The 22,073-nt window shown below is 59.6% G+C and overlaps 5 protein-coding genes across 14 annotated transcripts; 3 read left to right on the top strand and 2 right to left on the bottom strand.

The window, feature by feature from the left end:
- Window positions 1-1,040: 1,040 nt before the first annotated feature.
- Window positions 1,041-8,826, bottom strand: LOC116781715 (butyrophilin subfamily 2 member A1-like). 4 transcript variants are annotated; one of them, XM_032677428.1, is made up of 13 exons: window positions 7,019-7,463; window positions 6,295-6,357; window positions 5,926-6,020; window positions 5,751-5,803; window positions 5,474-5,572; window positions 5,237-5,263; window positions 5,009-5,035; window positions 4,726-4,752; window positions 4,562-4,588; window positions 4,037-4,063; window positions 3,547-3,567; window positions 3,398-3,424; window positions 1,041-3,175 (listed from the first exon to the last, which is right to left on the bottom strand). In XM_032677428.1, exons 3-13 carry the CDS (start codon window positions 6,009-6,011, stop codon window positions 2,682-2,684), a joined length of 915 nt encoding a protein of 304 aa, XP_032533319.1. In that variant the 5' UTR covers window positions 6,012-6,020; window positions 6,295-6,357; window positions 7,019-7,463; the 3' UTR covers window positions 1,041-2,681. The 4 variants fall into 4 exon arrangements, with proteins under 4 accessions (XP_032533319.1, XP_032533316.1, XP_032533318.1 ...); XM_032677425.1 differs by adding an exon at window positions 8,157-8,783 and having other exon boundaries at window positions 1,624-3,175; window positions 5,751-6,020; window positions 7,019-7,100; XM_032677427.1 differs by adding an exon at window positions 8,165-8,826 and having other exon boundaries at window positions 1,626-3,175; window positions 5,751-6,020; window positions 7,019-7,100.
- On the top strand, window positions 1,175-2,113 carry LOC116781699 (butyrophilin subfamily 1 member A1-like). Its single transcript, XM_032677398.1, has 2 exons — window positions 1,175-1,184; window positions 1,569-2,113. Exons 1-2 carry the CDS (start codon window positions 1,175-1,177, stop codon window positions 2,057-2,059), a joined length of 501 nt encoding a protein of 166 aa, XP_032533289.1. The 3' UTR covers window positions 2,060-2,113.
- On the top strand, window positions 7,765-10,565 carry LOC116781713 (zinc finger protein 391-like). The gene is made up of 2 exons (XM_032677423.1): window positions 7,765-7,788; window positions 8,181-10,565. Exon 2 carries the CDS (start codon window positions 8,189-8,191, stop codon window positions 9,929-9,931), a length of 1,743 nt encoding a protein of 580 aa, XP_032533314.1. The 5' UTR covers window positions 7,765-7,788; window positions 8,181-8,188; the 3' UTR covers window positions 9,932-10,565.
- LOC116781708 (deleted in malignant brain tumors 1 protein-like) lies at window positions 9,979-20,245 on the bottom strand. The gene is made up of 16 exons (XM_032677410.1): window positions 18,393-20,245; window positions 17,231-17,563; window positions 16,531-16,860; window positions 15,897-16,226; window positions 15,457-15,584; window positions 15,104-15,299; window positions 14,526-14,843; window positions 13,970-14,299; window positions 13,539-13,865; window positions 12,846-13,202; window positions 12,591-12,733; window positions 12,312-12,507; window positions 11,863-12,190; window positions 11,413-11,738; window positions 11,019-11,135; window positions 9,979-10,903 (listed from the first exon to the last, which is right to left on the bottom strand). Exons 1-16 carry the CDS (start codon window positions 18,652-18,654, stop codon window positions 10,818-10,820), a joined length of 4,107 nt encoding a protein of 1,368 aa, XP_032533301.1. The 5' UTR covers window positions 18,655-20,245; the 3' UTR covers window positions 9,979-10,817.
- On the top strand, window positions 16,708-22,002 carry LOC116781717 (soluble scavenger receptor cysteine-rich domain-containing protein SSC5D-like). 7 transcript variants are annotated; one of them, XM_032677432.1, is made up of 9 exons: window positions 16,709-16,881; window positions 17,284-17,585; window positions 18,658-18,774; window positions 19,063-19,243; window positions 19,435-19,770; window positions 20,115-20,444; window positions 20,621-20,941; window positions 21,036-21,155; window positions 21,599-22,002. In XM_032677432.1, the coding sequence occupies exons 4-9, from the start codon at window positions 19,186-19,188 to the stop codon at window positions 21,649-21,651; spliced, it is 1,218 nt and encodes a 405-aa protein (XP_032533323.1). In that variant the 5' UTR covers window positions 16,709-16,881; window positions 17,284-17,585; window positions 18,658-18,774; window positions 19,063-19,185; the 3' UTR covers window positions 21,652-22,002. The 7 variants fall into 7 exon arrangements, with proteins under 7 accessions (XP_032533327.1, XP_032533328.1, XP_032533323.1 ...); XM_032677436.1 differs by lacking the exon at window positions 17,284-17,585 and having other exon boundaries at window positions 16,708-16,890; window positions 19,121-19,243; XM_032677437.1 differs by lacking the exon at window positions 17,284-17,585 and having other exon boundaries at window positions 16,708-16,890; window positions 18,658-18,798; window positions 19,121-19,243.
- Window positions 22,003-22,073: the final 71 nt, after the last annotated feature.

Here is a 22,073-nt window from a genome sequence, read left to right as displayed (position 1 = left end):
CTTTCCCTCCCCTCTGCTCCCCAAACCTTCCCTTTTCCCTCTTTTCCCTTTTCCCTTTTCCCCCTTTTCCCTTTTCCCCCTTTTCCCTTTTCCCCCTTTTCCCTTTCCCCTTCCCTCTAACTCTGGGAGAGGCACCTACAGAACAACATTAATAATAAATATTAACAAATATTAACAATATCTATTATTAAATATTAACGTTATTCCCAATTATTCCCTCGATTCCACATCCGGAATCTCCAGACGGAGAGAAAGCCAAGAAACGAGCAGGTAAATCCCATTCCCATAAAATATTCCCTGGGAAAACAATCCTCGGTTTAATCAAGTTCATCTTAATTAGAAGTGATTAATTAACCCCCAGGGATGATCCAGTCACAGCTTTTTCCTCTTCCTTGGGATTTCATGGAATCACTTAGGCAGGAAAAGACCCCCCCAGAATCCCGGAATCCCAGCCCAAATCTTCCACCAAATTCCACTGGGACTTTTTACGGGATCAAAACTTTTTCTTCTCCTTCCCCTTTTCCACCTTTTTAGCAAAAACCTGCAATTCCCTCAATCCTGGAATTTAACAGAATTCCCAGAAGGGATAACTGGCTTAATTCCAATGTTTTTCCCATGGATATTTTCCTTTTTTTTCCCCTGGAATTTTCCCCTCCCTCAATTTCTGCCCTTTTTTTTTTTTTTTTTCCAGCCAAGATCCACTTCAAGAAACGCTTCGGTAAGGGAATGGATTTGCATAAATTTGCATAAATTTACATAACAATGTGCCTCTGGGTCATCTTTAGAAACAATAGGATGAGAATTCCTGTTAATATCCATGTTTTCCCTGGATTTATAGTTAATGAATGCAGTGAAATATCAATTTATGGGGAGGAATATCCTTGTTTTCCACTCCCAGGAGTTGTTCCCATTGGGAAAACTGGGAAAAATTGAGCAAAGAACGGAAAAAATGGGAAAAACTGGGAAAAAATGGGGAAAACTGGGGAAAAATAGGAAATCCAAACAAAAATGCCTGGAATATTTTTTCTTTGCAGGTCGACTGAAGGCAGAGCTGGGTGAGTAAAAACCTTGGGATTGTGGAAACTCCTGGGATTTGGGGGTTAATTGGGATTTTTGGGAGATCCAGAGGGTTTTCCCAGTCCAGGGAGGATCAAATTCCACCAAAAAACCTGGAATGCAGCGATGTCCGTTGTTTTTCCATAGATTTCTGGGAAGCCCGGAGCCACGCAGGTGAGCTGGAAAAATGGGAATGTGCCTTGGATGGCAGGAATGGAGAAGGGATGGGGATGTTGGGAATGGTGGGAAAAGGGAGTCCTGGAAGGTGTCCAAGGCCGGGATGGGATCGGGATGCAATTCCCGAGGGGATGGATGGGAAGAGGGAGAGGGATTTGTGTCCTGGGAAATCCCAGGATGGGAGAGATCCGGGGGGACCTTGGGGGCCTTTCCAACCTCAGCCACTCGGGGATCCAGGGATTTGGGAATTCTGGGATTTGGGGATTCTGGGATTCAGGGACTTGGGAATTCAGGGATCCACGGATTCCCTGGCTCCTCCTCCTGCTGTCCCGCAGTTCCCGTGGCCTGGAATGCCCCGGAGCGGATCCTGGAGCTCCCGAGCGCGGAGGGCGACGCGGCCGCTCCCACGTTCCCGGTGCGCGTGGGGCGGGAAGGCTTTGGAAGCGGGAAGCAGTACTGGGAGCTGGAGCTGGGCCGGGAGCAGGACTGGGCGCTGGGAGTGCTGCGGGAACACGCGGGCTGCGAGGCCCGGCCCGTTCCCAGCCAGGATTCCTGGGCTCTGCGCCGATCCCAGGGAGAGCTTTGCTCCAGCGCCGGAGCCCGCGGGCTCGGGAAGCTCCGCTGGAGCGGCTCCGCCCTCGGCGTCTTCCTGGACCTGGATTGGGAGTGCCTGGAATTCTACGACGTGGAGACCGCGGAGCTCCTGGAGAGGCTGGGTCTGAGCACCGCAGGGAATTCCCAGGGAATGTTCTTCCCGTTTGTGTCCCAGGGGGAAGGGATCGGGATCCGCCCGGTGCCGATCCCGGTCCCACTAAAGGGACTTTGAGCAGGGACTGGGGAAAGGGGGGAGAAAATGATGGGAATGGGAATGGGAAGGAACGTGAGGGTGTGGGAGGGAAAAAAGAGGGAAAGGAGGGGGCGAGGGACTGGTTTTCCCTGGATAAAACCTGTCTGGGACTGGCTTTTCCTGGGAAAAAAAAGAAATGGAATAAAAGGTTTTTGAAGGGAAATGTTGTTTTGGGAATTCTTAGGACGTTTGGGCCCCTCGGGGAATTCCTGGCAGGAAAAGGATGGGAAGGAGAGGTTATTTGGTCCCCAAATGTGCTGGAATTTGGGTGGGAAGAGCCTGGAGCAGGAGTTTGATCCCGACTCCATCAGGTGGAATGAACAAGGGGGGGTGGGAGTTCCCTTGGATGCAATTCCCAGCAGAATCTCTGGATCTGGGATTCCCTTGGGAATTTTGGGATTTCCTGTTTTCCATCCTCTTCTCCAGAGGAGAAAATAATTAGGATAGGAAACAGAAAAAAAATTGGAAAACTTTAATTTTTAATTTAATTTATTATTTAAGAAATTATTTTACATTATGATCCCCTCTACAAATTTATTAATTATCACCAGTTATAAATATGATAATCGATTGATATTTAAATAATTTATTATTTTAATTATTAACCCCCCACAGAGCGAATTCCCAACCCCTTTCCGTCGGAGCCGGGGCTGAAAAACGGGAAGAGATTCCCGGAAAACCTCAAGGGAAGCGACGCCAGGAGACTCTTCCCTTCCACGTCGAAGAAAGAGAGGCTGTGGGATTCCTGATCCAGGAAAACCCCGAGCACTGGGCAGGGCCCGGAATTCCAGCCCCCGGGAATGCTGAATTCCCCCCGGGAATAGCCGAGGCTGAGAACCCGCTCCCGCTCCCGCGGCAGCGCCATCCCGTCGTTCCGCAGGGAATCCCGGATTTCCTCCGCCAGCACCCCCAGCTCCCAGCCGGATCCATCCCCGACTTCCACTTCCCAGTAGTGCTTCCCTTGGGAAAAGGATTCCTTGGCCAGGACGAGGGGTTTGGGGTGGAGCTGCTCGGCGGCGGAGCAGGAAACGAGCCGGGATTGGTCCCGCAGGGAGAGTTCGGGATGTTTGCAGAGCTCATCCAGGGTCAGCGGGACTGGGAAACGGGGAAAGCCGAGGATTGACAGGGAATTGGGGAAAAGTAGTTATGGCAAGTGACAGGAAATGGGAGAAAATGATCTAAAATTTGGGGGGTTGTGGATAATTTAATGTGAAAATGGAGGAGGAGAAGGAGAGGAAGAGGAAGGGGAAGGGGAAGGGGAAGAGGAAGAGGAAAAGGGAGGGGAAGAGGAAGAGGAAGGGGAAGGCCCTGACTCACCTGCGTAGCTCTGGGCACGTCTGAAATCTGCAGGGAAATGAACGACTAATTAATGCTAATTAATTAATTACCGTGGCAGCAGCTCATTTGCATGATTTTTGTGTAATCGGGGGCGGAGTTTGGGAATTTGGGGGCCGGGGCCAACTCACCCAGTTGGGCCTGGATTTGTTCTGGAAGGAGAGAAATTCCGTCACCATCCTGCTGGAAAAGGGGCACCTGGGCCGGGTGGGGCATCTGTGACACCTGAGCCAGGTGTGTCACCTGTCACCTGTGACACCTGTCCCAGGTGTGTCACCTGTCACCTGTGACACCTGTCCCAGGTGTGTCACCTGTCACCTGTCACCTGTGACACCTGTCCCAGGTGTGTCACCTGTCACCTGTGACACCTGTCCCAGGTGTGTCACCTGTCACCTGTCACCTGTGACACCTGTTCCAGGTGTGTCACCTGTCACCTGTGTCACCAGTGGCACCTGTCCCAGGTGTGTCACCTGTCACCTGTGTCACCTGTGTCACCTGTCCCAGGTGTGTCACCCCCCCCAGCCCTCAAAGTGGCCCCAATTTTCCCCCAAAGTGTTTTTTTTTCCAGAGCCCCAAAAACCCGAAATTCCCGAATTTCCCCAAGCTGTGGAATTTTCTCACCGAGTTTTGTTGTCATCTCCTGGTTTTCTACAGGGAAAGAATAGGAAATCAGGATTTGGGAAGGGAAAAGGAGGGGAGTTCTGGGAATTTGGGGATGGAAAGGTTAAAAGATATAGAAATATATTTTAAATTACGTGTATTGCATATAAAAATACACAAAATCATATTTAATATATTAAAATGTATTTAAATAGATTATCTTTTAAATATGATATAAAAATATATTTAAAATATTCTATAATACATCTAAAATACATTAAAAAATTTTTTATATTTAGTGACTTGATATAAAAATATACATTATTAATAATTAATCATAACAAATATAACCATTAATAACCACGAATTAATTATTAAATATTAATAATTACAAAATAAATATATAATTACTGTTAACAGTATTAATAAATTAATAACAATATAATTTATATTCTTAAATAATTGAAATAATTCTAATTCTACCTATGACACATATTATTATATAAAATGTGATTAATTCTGGAGGAATAATCCAGGATTTTTTACCCTTCTGGAATTTTTCCTGCACTTCCTCTGGAAAACAAAGGGAGAAAATGAGGAAAAGGGAGGGAAATTCAGGACAACCTCCCCCCCCATCTAATAAATGATCAGAATGACTCTAACAAATAATCTCAGTCTAACAAACCCCCAGTCCCGAGCTCAGCCCTTACCCAGCTCCATCTTGAATTCCTCGATGTCTGAAAGGAATCGGGTTCAAATATTAAAAAGCACATTTTTTCCCTTTTTTACTCCCTTTTCCCCCAAAATACACCGAATTTTTCCCATTTTTCCGACACTTTCACCAGTTTTTTTTTAACAGTCACTGATTTCCCGGGTTCAGGTTAATTTTAATTTGATTTTTTCGCTGGATTTGATTCATTTTTTTTTAATTTGTTAAAGAAATTTGAAGACAGAAATTATCAAGAAAAAAAAATCACTTTATTTTCCACTCACCCTCCTGAATTTGCTTCTGGGCATTTTCTGGGAAAAGAGGAACATTAAATTAATTTTTAAATTAATTTAAAAGTTTAATTATAAATTTAATTAATTAATTTAAAAATCAGCTTTAAGGACTGTTTTCTGCTTCTCTTTTTTGTATTTATTTATTTTCATGTTTTATTTCTACTTTTAGAAGCCTGAGGTTTAATTTCGTTAATTAGTCAAATGAATGGTTTGACTCACTTTCCTGATCCGTCGCCTTTTGGTTGACTGTGGGAAAACAGGGAAAGGGGAATGTTGGTTAACTTGGGATTATTCCAAGGAAGGTTTTCCTGGGAAGGGGAAAAAGGGGGGAAAAGGGGAAAAAAGAGGAAAATGGGAAAAGGGAAAAAAGGGGGGAAAGGGAAAGAAAGGATAAAAAGGGTACAGGGAAAAGGGAAAAGAAGGAAAAGGGAAAGGGAAGGGAATTAAGGAACTTACTCCGGAGTTTATAAACAGCTGCCAGGACCAGGAATATTCCAAAGAGCAGGATCATCACAAAAGCCGGGAGCCAGAGGGAGATGGTCGGGAAGAAACTCTCTGGAAAACAATCCAGGGGCTCCGTTACATGAGATTTTGGGGACACACCTGGAGTGGAGGGAATCTGGATCCCCAAACCTGGAATTTTGCATCCCTAGACCGGGAATTGATTGATTATCCCACTGAAAGCTGGGATTCCTGGGAAAAGCGGCACCAGATCCCTGTTTTCCCCCCTCACCCGTGATGACGACGGAGGATTCCGTGGATGTTTTCCCGAGGCTGTCGACGATCCTGCAGGACACGGCATTCCCAGATCCCGGTCTGAGGACGATGGAGCTCCCGGCATTCCCGGATGTGTCCGTGCTCAGGGCATTCCCGGTGATATTCCTGCCTTTCCCATCCAGCCACAACACCTTGACTTCGGAAAAGAGCCGCTCCGAGAGGCACTTGAGGCGGATTCCGGAGTCTTCCAATCCATCCAGGACGAGCAGCGGGTCATGGACGCTCCCTATGGAGGAGCAGGACACAGGAGCTCAAGGCAGCTGGAATTATTGGGATGAAGATTCCGGGTCCTTCCCGCCAGGTGGGAATAAAACAAAACGAGCCAAGGAATTCATCGGGAGCCTAAAATTCCCCCCCCTGCAAAAATCCAAAAATTAACTTCCCTGAGTTCCCTGATCGAATAATTTGGAAGCTCGAATCCCAAAGAATTCCAGAAGCTCTCCGGGGATCCTCAGGGTCTTTTCCAAGCTCAACAAATCCATGAAATCCCATAAAATTACCCGTTGGGGGGTGGAGTCCGGAGAACGCGATGAGGGGGATCATCCGGATCCAGGGCCCCATTCCTGTGGGGAAAGGAAAAATTCCAGGTGGGAATGGGAAATCCATGGGATTGGGTCCTGCTCCTGAGTTCTGGAGCAGCTGGGGCTGCTCCAACAAACTGTTCCTGGTTTTTGGAAGTTGTTCTGTGGGTTCCTTTCCTGGATTTAGAGGGAATGGAAAAGGGAAAAAAGGGGGAAAGGGAGAAAAAAAGGGGGGAAAAGGAAAAGGAGGGGAAAAAAGGGAAAACAGGGAAAACTCCTGGGAGTTCCCTTTTTGCAGGGCGTCCTTTTCCTCAGCAGCAATTCCCAGGAAAACGAGGCCATTCTGGAAACTTTGGGGTTTTTTTATCTACAGGGTTTTCTTGGATTTTTTTCCCATTTCGGCCCTTTTTCAACCCCTCCCCCCTCCCCCAAAACATCACGGTGCCAAAATTCCTTTTGGTTTCCCGAGGGAATAAAAGAAAATTCCCAAATATTTCAGGGCAAATCCCAAAATGCTGAAAAAGCAACACAAGGGAAGAGAAAGCGACAGAAATCCCGTGGGAAAAGAAGGAAGAGGAAAAACTTGGGAGCTCTGGGAATTATAAATAAACAGAAAACGGGAATTTATGGGAAATACAAAATGGAAATGGGATAAAATTCCCTGAAAAAGGTGGGAAATCGCGTGGAAAAAGGAAAAACCAACCCGGTTTTCCAGCAGCACCCGCAGGATCTCCAGAAATCCCTTGGGATTGAAACCTGTCAGAGGCTGCGGAGGCTCCTGGGACCTTTGGAGCCAAAAAGGGCGGAAATTCCAGCGGTAAAACGGTTCCCGGTTTTCCAAAGGTCACCGGGGAGGAGAGTGGGAGGGAACAGAAGAGGGAATGGGGCGGGAATTTGTGGGATTTGGGGTGAAATCCCCCGGGATGAGGAAAAAGAAGCGTAAAGGGACCTTCGGAGAGTGGGAGTTTTCTGGGATTCAGACGAGTACAGCCCAGTTCAGCCCAGTACAGCCCAGTACGCTCCCAGTGCGTCCCAGTGCCTTCCCAGCGCCATCCCAGTCCCTCCCAGCACGGCCCAGCGCCTTCTCAGTACACCCCAGTACGGCCCAGTGTCCCCCAGTCCCCTCCCAGTCCCCTCCCAGTCCCTCCCAGTGTCCCCCAGTCCCCTCCCAGTCCCGCCCAGTCCCTCCCAGTTCCTCCCATTCCCTTCCCAGTCCCGCCCAGTCCCTCCCAGTGTCCCCCAGTCCCCTCCCAGTCCCCTCCCAGTCCCTCCCAGTGTCCCCCAGTCCCCTCCCAGTCCCGCCCAGTCCCGCCCAGTGCCCCCCAGTCCCTCCCAGTGTCCCCCAGTCCCGCCCAGTCCCGCCCATTCCCCTCCCAGTCCCGCCCAGTCCCGCCCCAGGACCCGTCCCCCGGAAGTGACGTCACTGCGCGCGAGCGCGGCCGGAAGTGGCTCCGGGGGCGGCGGCGGCGCCGGGTCAGAAACTGGGAGAGACTGGGATGGACTGGGAGGGGATTGGGGGGGAGTGGGAGGGACTGAGAGAGACTGGGAGGGGATTGGGGGGGCCTGGGAGAGACTGGGAGGGGATTGGGAGAAACTGGGACAGGACTGGAGTGTACTGGGAGAGGACTGGGGGGGACTGGCAGGTGACTGGGACAAACTAGGAGGGGCCTCAGCTCAGGAGGTCCCCAAACCCAGCTCAGGGTATCCCTAAACCCAGCCTGGGAGGTCCCCAAGCCCGACCTAGAGGGTTCCCAAAAGGATCCCCAAACCCAGCTCTGGGGGTCCCTAAGCCCAGCTCAGGGGGATCCCAGGCCCATCCCCTCCCCTGTGTCTCCTCTCACCCTCTCACCTGTCCCGGGTTTCAGGTGTGGCCATGGAGGGGTTGCGGGGGAGGGGCCACGAACCCCACTTTTCCCGACGGATCCTGGAGGAGCCTCCAGGGGAGGAGGAGGAAGAACCAGGTGAAGAAGAACTTGGTGAAGAACCAGGTGAGGAAGAGGAACCAGGGGAGGAGGAACCAGGGGAGGAGGAAGAACCAGCTGAGAAGGAAGAACTTGGTGAAGAACCAGGTGAGGAGGAAGAACTTGGTGAGGAAGAACCTGATGATGAACCAGGTGAAGAAGAAATTGAAGAACCAGCTGATGAAGAACCTGGTGAGGAAGAAGAAGAACCAGGTGATGAAGGCCAAGAGACCACTCAGGTGGCACCAGGAGGAGCCTCCTGCGCCCAGGTGAGGCCTCCAGGTGAGGCCTCAGCCCCTCCCCTGCGCCGGCGGAAGCCTCGCCTGTACCTGAACCCCCGGCGGCCCCGCCCCAGCCAGGAACACCTGGAGAGCCCCGAGGAACCTGGACCTTCCCACGGGAACCACCTGCAGGTGCTGTGGGGGCGCCCGGGTGAGCTGGGCCACGCAGGTGAGCTGAGCCCAGACGAGCTGGGCCACGCAAGTGAGCTGGGCCCAGATGAGCTGATCCCAGGTGAGCTGGGCCCAGGTGAGCTGAGCCCGGGCGAGCCCAGCCAGGCCTTCGTGCAGCTCATCGACGAGCGCGGCGTCTACTCCACGGCCAAGCTGGTGCTGGGCGGGCGCGGCGGCGCCGGTGCCGCGAGCCCCGCGGGCGAGGCGGAGTGGGCGGAGCCGCCGGGCGAGGCGCCGGCGCCGCTGGAGATCCGGCGGGTGATCGTGGCCGAGAAGCCCTTCCAGTGCCCCGTGTGCCACAAGGGCTTCAAGCGGGCGTGGGAGCTGCTGAGCCACGAGGTCGTGCACACCGAGGCGCGGCCCTTCACCTGCCAGGCGTGCGGGGCCACCTTCAAGCGCCACTCGGACTTCAAGAGCCACGGGCTGGTGCACACCGAGGAGCGGCCGCACCGCTGCGACCTGTGTGGCAAGCGCTTCAAGCGCTCCTCCAACCTGCAGGAGCACCGGCGCATCCACAGCGGGGAGCGCCCCTTCGCCTGCCCGCGCTGCCCCAAGGGCTTCAAGACGCCCTACGAGCGCCAGCGGCACGCCCTGACGCACCTGGGCGCCGACAAGCCCTTCCGCTGCGGCGACTGCGGCAAGGAGCTGGCGACGGGCGCGGCGCTGCAGCTGCACCGGCGGCAGCACTGCGAAGACAAGCCTCACGCCTGCGGCGTCTGCGGCAAGAGGTTCACCTACGGGCACTCGCTGAAGGTGCACGAGCGGGTGCACACCGGGGACCGGCCCTTCACCTGCGGCCTCTGCGGCAAGGGCTTCAAGCAGAGCAACGCGCTGGCGTCGCACGAGCGGGTGCACACGGGCGAGCGGCCCTTCGCCTGCCGCACCTGCGGCAAGGCCTTCAAGCAGTCGTCCTACCTGGCCATCCACCAGCGCGCGCACACGGGCGAGCGGCCCTACGGCTGCGAGGCCTGCGGCAAGGCCTTCGCCCGGCCCTCGCTGCTGCTGCAGCACCGGCGCGTGCACAGCCAGGCCCGGCCCTACGAGTGCAGCTTCTGCCACAAGTTCTTCAAGGACCTCGCCTACCTGGGCGTGCACGAGAAGGTGCACACGGGGGAGACGCCCTACAAGTGCGGGGTGTGCGCCAAGGGCTTCGCGCACCCCTCCAACCTGCTGCAGCACCAGCGCGTGCACAGGGACACCTGAGCGCCGGGGCGGGGCGGCCGGGGCGGGGGCGCGCCCCTAAAACCCGGTGCGGACCCCGAAAAGCTGATGGACCTGTGTCAGGACACCTGAGAGACAGGTGAAGGGAGCCAGGACAGGTGTGCACCCTGAGAACCTTCAGCAGCAACACCTGAACTGTGACACCTGAGCCCCAGGTGAGCGGACCCTGGACCTGCACACCTGGACAGGTGTGGTCCCCAAAACCAGCACCTGAACCACGACACCTGAGCTGTGACATCACTGGACACACCCCCAGGACCTGTGGGACCCCCGACACACCTGAGGCCAGGTGTGCACACCTCACCTGAGCCCTCACCTGGATTTTTGGGGTGGAACAGCCACACCTGGCGCCCCAGGTGCACCTGGGACTGGGCAGGTGCTCACCTGGATCCTTCTTCCCAGATTCCTCGATCCCGGATTTGTCCCCCTTTGGATGGGACAACTCACCTGTAGGCACCTAAGTCTCACCTGTGGGCACTTGAGGCTCACCTGAGTCTCACCTGTGGACACCTGGGACTCACCTGTCCCACCTGGGTGGTACCTGTAGTGCTGGGGGTGGGGTCTGGGTGCACCTGGGCGGGGCATATGCTAATTAAATGATGGTTAATTAATGACATCATTGGTGTTCTCACCTGATTTCACACCTGGAGGGTTTGGGGACCCCCCAAAATTCACACCTGGAGGGTCAATCCCCCCTCCCCCCGAGAATTCACACCCGTCTCACCTGGATGGCTGAAACCTCCAATTTTATTGATTTCCACCCCATTTTCCCACTTTTCTTGCCCCCTTCCATCTGCCCCAGGTGTGTGGGGACACCTGAGCCCCCCAGGTGTGTTTGGGGGGGACAGGTGAGAGGTGACAGGTGAGGTCAGGGGTTGTCGTCCTTGATGAGCTGCAGCGTCTCCACCTCTTCAGGGGGGACCCTCCTGGGCAGGTAAATGGCCCCCAGGTGACCTGTGGGGGGAGAGGACACACCTGGTGACACCTGGGGAACACCTAGGATACACCTGGGGATACCTGGGACACACCTGGAGACAGCTGGGACACACTTCAGGGTGGCAGGACTCACCTTTACCTGGGGCTTCTCCCACACACCTGGTCCTCAAGGTGAGCCAGAGCAGGACCCCACTGAGTGACATCAGCAGCCCCAGCAGGGCCACCAGGGGTGCACAGGTGGGGGGCACACCTGGTGGGGAGGGGACAGGTGAGAATCCCCCAAACCTGGCCTTATGTGCACCACGTGTGGGAGGGGTTAATTAGGTGAGAGGGGAAGGGGGGGTTGGAACATTCAACTTCAGTTACCTGTGCAGGTGAGTCACCTGTCCCACCCCTACCTGTCACACCTGTCCTGGCTCCACCCTTCTCACCTGTCCCACAAGTCCTACCTCTTCACACCTATCCTGGCTCTACCTGTCACACCCATCCCCCCACCTTGACACCTCCCTCCCCTCCCTGTGCCTCACCTTTGGGCGTGGCGCACACGACACCTGCGGCCCCACCTGCGTGGCAGGTGCCCGGCCTCGCCCCCTCCCTCAGGCACTCCAGGAGCAGCGTCTCGGAGCCCCGACAGGTGAGACCCTCCAGCGCCGCCCCCGGGGCCAGGTGAGCGCCGACAGGTGCGCTGAGGGCGAAGCCGCAGCCCAACTCCTTGCACACCACCTGTGCCTCCAGCAGGCTCCAGGTGCGGCCGCACACGCCCAGCCAGGTGTGGTTGTGCAGCACCTGCACCTGCCCCGCGCAGGGCCCGGGGCCGTCCCGCAGCCGCACCTGCAGGGGGGTGGAACCTGCGAGGGAGGGGCACACACCTGAGCACACCTGGGCACACCGACAGCCTCCTGTCTGTGTTACCTGAGCACACCTGCCCCTCCCCAGCCCCACCTGAGCCCCCTCCCCCGCCCCGCCCCTCACCTGTACACACCACGCTTGCGTCCTCCTCGTGGTTGCAGTTGTGGACCCCCCAGGGGCCCTTGTCGCACTCTTCCAAGGTGTTCTCTTCACCTGTGCAGCCCACCTGGTCCAGCAGGACGGGCCCCGCTCCTTCCCCGAAGTGGGCGTGGCCGGGGGCGGCCACGGCGTCCCCACAGCCCAGCTGGCGACAGGTGACCCGCGCGTCCCACAGGTCCCAGGTGTCGTCGCAGACCGTGCCCCACCTGTGCTCGTGCAGCACCTCCACCCGCCCCACACAGGGGGTGGGGCCGCCCACCAGGCGCACCTGGAACTGCTCCTCCGTCACGTTGGCACCTGGGCAGGTAATGGGAGAGTGAGGGGAAAGGTGAGGTGGGCAGGGGGTTATCTGGGGGGGATGAGGTGGGGTGGGAGGGTGGGGTTGATGTGGAGGTTACCTGAGCCCACCTGGGCTCACCTGAGCACACCACACCCGCGTCCTCGCCGTGGTGGCAGTTGTTGTTCCCCCAGGGCTGGGCGCGGCACTGCGCCAGGTGCGTCTCATCCCCCGTGCAGGTGATGTCATCCAGCCAGATGGGCCCCGCCCCCTGCCCGAAATGGGCGTGGCCATGGGCAGCCCGGGCTTCCCCGCAGCCTACCTGGCGACAGACCACCTGGGAACGCCCAGGGACTCTCCTGAGTGTCACCCAGGACACCTGGGCACACCCAGGACACACCTGAGCCCCCCCAGACTCACCTGGGCTTCCTTCAGGTCCCAGCTGTCATCACAGATCGTCCCCCATTGGCCGTCATGGAGCACCTCGACACGCCCCATGCACAGGTGAGGCCCGTCCACCAACCTCACCTCACCCGAGCTGGAGTTACCTGCTGGGGGGGCACCTGCACAGGTGGGAAGGGGGGTTAGAGGGGACCTGCACACACCTGGATGCTTGTTCTGCCTTCCCTTTCCAGCACAGGTGGGGACACCTGGGGGGTCACCTAGGAGGGTTACCTGAGCACACGACCCCAGCGTGGTCCAGGTGGTCGCAGGTGTGCCGCCCCCAGGTGCTGCCCGGGCACTGGGCGATGGTGGTTTCGTTGCCAACGCACCTGAAGCCGTCCAGCCAGGTGGGACCGGACCCCGCCCCAAAACGGGCGGCTCCAGGTGTGCTGAGGGCGTGGCCGCAGCCCAGGTGATGGCAGACCACCTGGGCAGCCGCCAGGTCCCAGGTGCGGCCGCAGACGGTGCCCCAGGTGTGGTTGTGGAGAACCTCGACGCGCCCCGAGCAGCGGTGGGGGCCGTCAGCCAGGCGGAGCTCACCTGGCTCACCTGAGCTTTCAGGTTCACCGGAGCGCCCCTGGGTCACACCTGGAAAACAGGAGACACGGCCAGGTGTGGGTACCTGGCCAGGTGTGGTTATCTGGCCAATGGTGTCCCCTCCCAAGGTGTTCACCTGCCTCTGTGGTTACCTGGCGGTTTTGGGGTGCCAGGGGGTGTTTCTGAGGTCCCCAAGGGTGTTTTTAGGGTGCCAGGGGGGCTCTGGGGGGTTTGGGGACACTGGGGGGTCTCTGGTGGGTTTTGGGGGGGTCATGGGGACATTGGGGGACATTAGGGGGTCTCTGGGGATTTGGGGGGTCTTTGTGGGGTAACCTGAGCCCAGAGAGGGTCTCTGGGGGAGGTGTTTGTGGCCCCCTCCAAACTCACCTCTACAGATGACATAGGCGTGTCCTCCATGGCTGCAGGTGCGGGGCCCCCCCCAACCCTTCACCTGGCACTCCAGGAGGGCCCCCTCGTCCCCCCGGCAGGTAACAGCCTCCAGCCAGGTGAGCTCGCCCTCGCCTGGCCTCACCTGGTTCACACCCGCTGCCCCCCCACAGCCCACCTGGGCACAGACCACCTGGGCGGCCGCCAGGTGCCAGGAGTGGGCGCAGATCCCGCCCCAGCGCCCGGCGTGGAGCACCTGCACCCTCCCCGAGCACCTGTCGGCACCATCGGCCAAGCGCAGGTGGGTCAGGTCGGCCAGGTGAGAGCCTGCAGGTGAGGGGACACACACCTGGTCAGGTGAGGGGGGGTTTGGGGCACCTGCTGCTCACCTGCGCACACCTGAGCCCACCTGCCCCTCCACTGCAGCTCACCTGCGCACACCACGCTGGCATCCTCGTTGTGCTCGCAGCCGTGGATGCCCCAGCTCTTGTGGCGACACTCGCCCAGGTGCCCCTCATGGCCCTGGCAGGTGAGCCCGTCCAGCCAGATGGGGCCACGCCCCTCCCCGAAGCGCGCGCGGGGCGGGGCCGAGATCACCTGGCCGCAGCCCAGGGAGCGGCACACGACGGCGGCGGCGGCGAAGTCCCAGGTGTCGTCGCAGACCGTCCCCCAGGCGCCGGCGTGGAGCACCTCGACCCGCCCCGCGCACTCACCTGGGCCGCCCACCAGGCGCACCTGGGCACCGCCCGACGGCTCTGCACCTGCCGGCAGGGGAGGGGGGAAGGGCACACCTGGTTACCTGCGGGGGAGGGCGGCACCTGGCGGGGGGGGATTACAGGTGTGAAGTGAATGGGTTACGCCCTAAACCACACCTGAGAACGGCAGGACCCAGGGGAAGGTGGTACCTTGCTGGGGGGAATCACCTGTTCTACCTGCCTGGGGGGGGGGAATCCCCTGTTCTCCCTGCCCAGGCACCTCGAGCCTCACCTGAGCACACCACACCTGCGGCTCTCCCACCCTCACAGGTGCGCTGGGCCCATGGGCTCGTCCGACACTCCCCGAGGTTCTTCTCTGTCCCTTGGCAGCTCACCTGGTCGAGCCACACCTGCCCAGGTGTGCCGAACTCCGCCCCTCGCAGGGCGGTGCCGCAGCCCAGGTACCGACAGACCACCTGGGCGGCCTCGTGGGACCAGCCCCCGGCACAGACTCCGCCCCACCTGTCCAGGTGAAGCAGCTCCACCCGCCCGGCGCAGCGGTGGGAGCCGTTGGTCAAGCGCAGGTGAGGTGGCTCCGGGATCAGGGAGTCTGGAAAGACACACCTGGGTGAGAAAGGAGCTCAGGTAACTCCCCCCAGGTGAGCTCTGGGTTGTCTTCACCTCCTCTTCTACCTGGGAAAGGTGGGGGGAACACCTAGGTGAGGCCCAAAACCCCCTCTGCCTGGAGCACCTGGGGGCCCTGATACTCCTCTCACCTGTCCCCAGAGCTCACCTGGCACAGGTGGAGTGGGAAGGACACAGAGGGGACCTGGGGGTCCTGCCACCCCCCTCACCTGTCCCGGAGCTCACCTGAGCACACCACACCTGCGTCCTCGCCGTGGTAGCAGTCGTTGCGACCCCAGGGCCGGGCGGGGCAGGCGGACAGGTGAGGCTCCGCCCCCGTGCAGTTGGTCTCGTCCAACCAGATGAAGCCAGTGCCCCGCCCGAATTGGGCCCTCCCAGGTGCCGACAGGGCCTTCCCGCAGCCCACCTGGCGACAGACCACCTGGGCGGGCCCAGGACACACCTGAGTGTCCTCAGGACCCACATGAGCATCCTCCAGACTCACCTGAGCACCCCCAGCACCCACCCATAGGATCCACCCGAGCCTCCCCAGCCCCACCTGCCCCTCTCCAGCCTCACCTGACTCCCCCGGGACTCACCTGGGCGTCCGCCAGGTCCCAGGTGTCATCACAGACCGTGCCCCACCTGCCGTTGTGGAACACCTCGACCCTCCCGGCGCAGCGGCTGCCGGAGCTCACCAGGCGCACTTGGTCGGCCTCGGGGTTACCTGGGGGGCAGAGGGGGGCACAGGTGGGAGGAGGGAGAGGGTCGAGACACACCTGGAGCACCCTGGTACCTGTCCAGGTGCTGCCCTGGCACCTTCTCAAGTGCTGAGCCTTGACCAGCTGTGTCCCCAGCACCTCCTCAGGTGCCTCCAACCACCCCAAACACACCTGGACCACCCTTCTCACCTGCCCCACCTGTGGCCACCTCAGGGGCGCCAGGTGAGCGCTGAAACCCCCTCCCAGACCCCAAAACCAGGTGGAAACCCCAGATGAGCTCCCTCCAGGTGTGTGTGTGTCCCCAGGGTGCTGCTCACCTGTGCAGACCACGCCTGCTGCCCCGCCCAGGTGACACGTGCGGTTCTCCCAGGGCTTCACCTGGCAGCCCAGGAGCTCCTGCTCCGTCCCCATGCAGGTGATGCTCCCTGGCCACACCTTCATCTGCCCCCGCCCGAACCAGGAGCCTCCAGGTGCGGAGAGGGCGTGGCCACAGCCCAGCTGCCTGCAGACCACCTGGGCCTCGGCCAGGCCCCACCCGTGGTCGCACAGGGCCACCCAGGTGCCCCCGTAGAACACCTGCACCTGCCCCTGGCAGCGGGTGGAGCCGTTGGCCAAGCGCACCTCGGTGGGCACTGCCATCCTGGAGGCTGCAATGACACAGGTGAGCTCACCTGGATGGGCTGGGGAGGGCAGGGGGTGGGGAGAGGTGGCGGCAGGTGTGGTCAAAGGTAAGTCTCAAACTCCAGCGGGATGTGGTTCTGTGGCCATGCACCTGAGCCAGGTGAGACCCAGGTGTGCCCCAGGTGTATCCCAGGTGTGTCCAGGTATCCCCAGGTGTGTCCCAATTATCCCCAGGCATGCCCCAGGTGTCTTCCCAGGTGTGCCCCAGGTGTCCCCAGATATCCCCAGGTGTGTCCCCAGATGTCCCCAGGTGTGCCCAGGTGAGTTCACCTGAGCAGATGACGCCGGCGTCCTCCCCGTGGAAGCAGTTGTTGTCCCCCCAGGGCTTGGTGGGACATTCCAGGATGGAATTCTCCGTCCCGGTGCAGTTCACCTCGTCCAACCAGATGACGTCGTGGCCCCGGCCGAAGTGGGCGCGGCCGGGCGCGGCGAGGGCGTGGCCGCAGCCCAGCTGGTGGCAGATCACCTGAGCATCCTGCAGGTCCCAGCCGTCGTCGCAGACCGTGCCCCACCTGTGCAGGTGCAGCAGCTCCACCCGCCCCGAGCAGCGATCGGGGCCCTCCCGCAGCTGCAGGGAGCCCAGTGATGACGTCACCGAGTCTGGGGGGACAGGTGAGACAGGTGGGACAGGTAAGACAGGTGGGACAGGTGGAACAGGTGAGACACGTGAGACAGATGAGACAGGTGAGGCAAGTGAGGGGGGAAAATGGGGGGGAAAAGAGGGAGAAATGGGATAAAAAGGGGAGAAACGGGGGACAAATGGGTCCCTGGACAGGTGAGACAAGTGGGACAGGTGAGACAGGTGAAACAGATGAGACAGGGGGGAAACTGAGGGAAATCAGAAGGAATCAGAGAAAGTTAGGGAAAAATCGAGGAAAATAGGGGAAAACTGGGGGGAAATGGAAGAAAAGTGGGGGGAAATGGGGCAGAGGGAGGAGAAGGCGGGAAGCGCGGGCGGGCGGCCCCTCACCTGCGCACTCGACGCCCACGTCCTCGCCATGGGCGCAGTTGTGTTGCCCCCAGGGCCGCGCCCGGCACTGCTCCAGGTGCCCCTCGTGCCCCGCGCACTTCACCTCGTCCAGCCAGATGGGCCCCTCCCCCTCGCCGTACCTGGCGCCGGGGGCGAGCGCCCGCAGCCGCCCGCAGCCCACCTGGGCGCAGGTGACCTCGCCCTCGGCCACGCCCCAGCCGTCGTCGCACACGGTGCCCCAGGTGAGGTTGTGCAGCACCTCAACCCGCCCCGAGCAGCCGTCGGGACCCCCCTGGAGGCGCACGGAGACCCCCGGGGGGGACGGGGACACACCTGGGACAGGGAAAGGGAACAGGTGAGCTCAGGGACCGCCCCGGAGGCGCAGGGAGATCCCCAAAAGGGGGAAATTGGGAAAAGTGGAGAAAAAAAAATGGGAAAAGGGAAGAAAGGTGAAAGGAAAATCGGGGGAAAATGGGGGGAAATTGGGAAAAAGTGGGGAATAATGTGGAAAACTTGGGAATATCGTGAAAAACTGTTGGAGTTGAAGGTCCCGGGGCCGGGAAATCACGTGACCGGGCTCAGCCGGGTCCCCAAACAAACCAAAATGACCCAAAATCGCGACTTTTGCCCCCAAAAAATCGATGTGGGGCCGAAAAGGGGGAATTTGGCCCCGAGCCCAGGAATTCCTGGGGAAAAAAAACCTAGGGAGAAATGGTGGAAAATCATGTTTTTCATGGTTTTTTAAGGGAAGGGGCAGGGGGGAATGTTGGTTTTGGGGCAAACCCTTTGATTTCAGGGTAAAATCCATCGATTTGGGGCAAAGGATGCCAATTTTGGAGTAGAATTCTTTGAAACAGGGCAAGATATCAATTTTGGGTCAAAATACGTTGATTTGGGGGCAAAATATGTTGATTTTGAGGTAATACCCAATTTTGGGTCCAAATCCTTAAATTTTAAGTCAAACCTCTCCAGTTTTGGGTCAAAATCCTTCAATTCCGGGTCAACCCCCTTCAATCTGGGGGCAAAATCTTTCTGTTTTGGACCAAAACCCTTCAATTTTGGGTCAAAATCCTTCAATTTTAGGTCAAAATCCTTCAATTTTGGGTCAGAATCCCCCAAACTGGGCCCCCAACCCCCCCGGCCCCCCCATGACATCACTCACCGCACAGGTACGTCACGGCCAGGAGGGTCCTCAGCGCCGCCCCCCTCCAGGTGAGGGGGTCCCCCCTGGGGAGGGTCCGGTGCCCACCTGAGCCACCTGAGCCCCCCATCCCGGCCCAGGTGAGCTGGTCCCAGGTGGGGGGGAGGGAAGGGGTCCTGGCATTCAACTGGGAGGGCGAACTGGGGTGGCCCCTCCTCCCCTGGACCTGCGCCAGGTGTCCAGGTGACCCTTCCCCCCCCCCCCGGTGACCCCGCGGTTGCATCAGCGGCTTTTCCAGGAAGAAAACCGGGACAAACCCAGGAGGGTCCAGAGGTTCCCCCTCCCCCAGCCCCGGCACGCGGAGGGGACACCTGAGGGGGCCGCACCTGGTTCGGGGGGGCAGGTAAATCCCACCTGGGGGGCTCAGGTGTGTCTCGGGGTCCCTAAAACCGCTGGGGGGGGGGGCTCAGGTGTGTCTGGGGGCCCCCAGGTGTGTCTGGGGGGTCTCAGGTGTGGGGGGAACTCAGGTGTGGCAGGTCCTTAAAGCACTGGGGGGACGTAGGTTTGTCTGGGTGTTCCCAGGTGCGTTTGGGGGTCCTCAGGTGTGTTGGAGGGACTCAGGTGTGACTGGGGGTCCTCAGGTGTTGGGGGGGCACTCACCTGTCCAGGACACACCTTCTCAGCTGTGCAGGATACACCTTCTCACCTGTGACGTCATCTGTTCTAGACATACATTCTCACCTGTGCAGGCCACACCTGTGCCCACCTCAGCCCCTGCTGGGACCTCACCTGTGCCCAGGTGTGCACTCCCGACATGAGGCTCCTTTACCTGCAGAGCCACCTGGGGCTGCTCCTCTACCTGTCCCTGAACGGTGAGTGGGGGGGACACAGCTGGGGGGGGACAGCTGAGGTGGGGACACACCTGGACATTGGGAGACACTTGGACTTTGGGGTCACACCTGTCCCTGGGGTCACACCTGGACTTCAGGGTCACACCTGAGACACACCTGACCCCCTCCACACCTATCCTGACTCTCCTCTTGTTCTCTCCCTGCCCACCCAGGTCCCGCCCTGGCCCCACCCTCACCTGTCCCGCTGCGCCTGGTGGGCGGCCCCGGGCGCTGCGCGGGGCGCGTGGAGGTGCTTTACCTGCACAGGTGGGGGACGCTCTGCGGCCACACCTGGGGCCTGGCCGAGGCTCAGGTGGTCTGTCGCCAGGTGGGCTGTGGCCCCGCCCTGTCGGCGCCAGGTGGGGCCCACTTCGGGCAGGGGGAGGGGCCAGTGTGGCTGGACCGGGTCACCTGCACGGGCACCGAGGACCACCTGGGTGAGTGCCAGGTGGGGCCCTGGGGAGACACCAGCTGTGAGCACGGCGCTGACGTGGGCGTGGTGTGTGCAGGTGAGGCGGGTGGGGCTTGGGGAGGGGTGGGTGGGGGCTCAGGGAGGTGGGGAAGGGGGGGTTTATCTGGTTGGACCTATCTGTGACCACACCTGAGCCCAGAACCCTCCCAGACTCACCTGTTGGCCCCAGAACACCTTTCTCCACCCCATCACCGACCTAAACCCACCCAGAACCACACCTGCTCACTCCCGAGCCCAAGACCCTCCCGGAGCCACCTGTCGACCCCCAAACCCCTCCCAATGCTCACCTGTTGGCCCCAGAACCCCTTTTCCCGCCTGAAGCCACACCCCAGCCACACCTGGAGCCCCGCCCAGGAGCGCCACACCTGTCCTGCCCCACAGGTGCGGAGGCGGCGTCGCAGCTCCAGGTGCGCCTGGCCAACGGCTCCAGCGCCTGCGCGGGGCGGGTGGAGCTGTTCCGCGAGCACAAGTGGGGAACCGTCTGCGACGACACCTGGGACCTGCAGGACGCGCAGGTGATCTGCCGCCAGCTGGGCTGCGGCCACGCCCTCGCCGCGCCCGGCCACGCCCACTTCGGCCGGGGGGCGGATCCCATCTGGCTGGACGGCGCCCACTGCACAGGTAGGGAGCAGGAGCTGGCGCAGTGCCAGCTGCACACCTGGGGCGAGCACGACTGCAACCACGGCGAGGACGCGGGCGTGGTGTGCACAGGTGAGGCGCAGGTGGGCGCAGGGGAGGCGGGGGGGACTGTGGGGTGGGAGGGGGGAGCGGGAGGGGCGGTGGGCTCAGGTGTGCTCAGGTGTGGGGCTGGAGCGGGTCTAGGTGGTGCTCAGGTGGGTCCAGGGGGGATTCTCAGGTGTGCTCAGGTGTGTGCCCCTCCCTCGCAGGTTCCACCCCCCTGCAGGTGCGGCTGCGGGACGGCCCCGGGCCCTGCGCGGGGCAGGTGCAGGTGCTGCACAACCACACCTGGCTGGGCGTGTGCGGCCGCACCTGGAGCCTGCTGGAGGCACAGGTGGTGTGCAAGGAGTTGGGCTGCGGCCCCGCCCTCAGCGCACCTGTCGGCGCTCCCCTGGCCCCGGGGGTGGCGCTGGAGGGTCTCACCTGTCGGGGCTCTGAGATGCTGCTCCTGGAGTGCCTGAGGGAGGGGGCGGGGCCGGGCACCTGCCACGCAGGTGGGGCTGCCCGAGTGGCCTGCGAGGAGCTGGAAGGTGAGGCACCTGTGGGTACCTGTTCTCACCTGTCCTCACCTGTACGTCATCATCTGTCACCTGTGCTCACCTGTCTCACCTGTCTCACCTGCAGACCTGCTGGGCTCGTGTTCGGTGCTGGAGGGGCTGCTGGGGGTGGTGGGGGGGCTCTGCGGGGTCCTCCTGGGGCTCTACCTGTGGGCCAGGTGTGCCGGGCAGGGCCGGCACTTCACAGGTAAGGCCGGGGGACTCCCCAGGGACCCCCCAAAACCCCCCCAGAGCCCCCAAATCCCCTCCCAAGACCCCCAGGACCCCCCTAGGACCCCCAGCCCCCCCCAAACCCCTTCCAAACCCCTCCCAAGATCCCTAAGACCCCTCAAACCCCCTCCCAAGACCCCCAAAGACCCCCCAGGAGCCCTCAACCCCCCTAAAAAACCCTCCCAAGCCCTTCCAACCCCTCAAGATCCAATAGGACACCCCAGGGACCCTCCAACCCCCTCTCAAACCCACCAAAACCCCTGCAAAACCCCTCCCAAGACTCCCAGGACCCCCCAAGAACCCCCAACCCCCCCCCCAAACCTCCCCCAAATCCCTCCCAATCCCACCAAGATCCCCCTAAACCCCTCCCAAGACCCCCAAGTCCCCCCAAGACCTCCCTGACCCCCTCATATTTTGCAGACAAGCCCCTGCTCCAGATGCCAGAGGAAGCTGGGACCTCACCTGAGCCATAGGAGCCCCCCCCAGAATCACCTGGGACCAGCCCAAAATATCTTGGGACCCCCCAAAAATACCTGGGACCCCCCAAAATCACCTGGACCCCCCCCAAATGACCTGGGACCCCCACACACCAAAAAATGCCTGTGACCTGTTCTAGGGGTCTGTTGGATACTGGGGCTGTACTGGGAGGATACTGGGGCCATTCTGGGGGGATACTGGAGGGGGGCCACTGGGGCCATACTGGGGATCTGTAACCTCCCTAAAATACCTGTGACCCTCTCAAAAAACCCATGACCCCCCTCAAAGCAGCTGTAACTCCCTAAAATACCTGTAACGCCCCTAAAATAAAAACCAGTAAAACCCGGGAAAACCCAGTAAAATCTCCCAAAATGCGACGGTGGGGGTGTGGCCTGGCTGGAGGGGGCGTGGCCTCCGC

The sequence above is a fragment of the Chiroxiphia lanceolata genome, unplaced genomic scaffold (genome assembly GCF_009829145.1).
Source record: "Chiroxiphia lanceolata isolate bChiLan1 unplaced genomic scaffold, bChiLan1.pri scaffold_59_arrow_ctg1, whole genome shotgun sequence".
NCBI lineage: Eukaryota > Metazoa > Chordata > Aves > Passeriformes > Pipridae > Chiroxiphia > Chiroxiphia lanceolata.
This window is presented reverse-complemented; position numbering and strand designations above follow the sequence as displayed.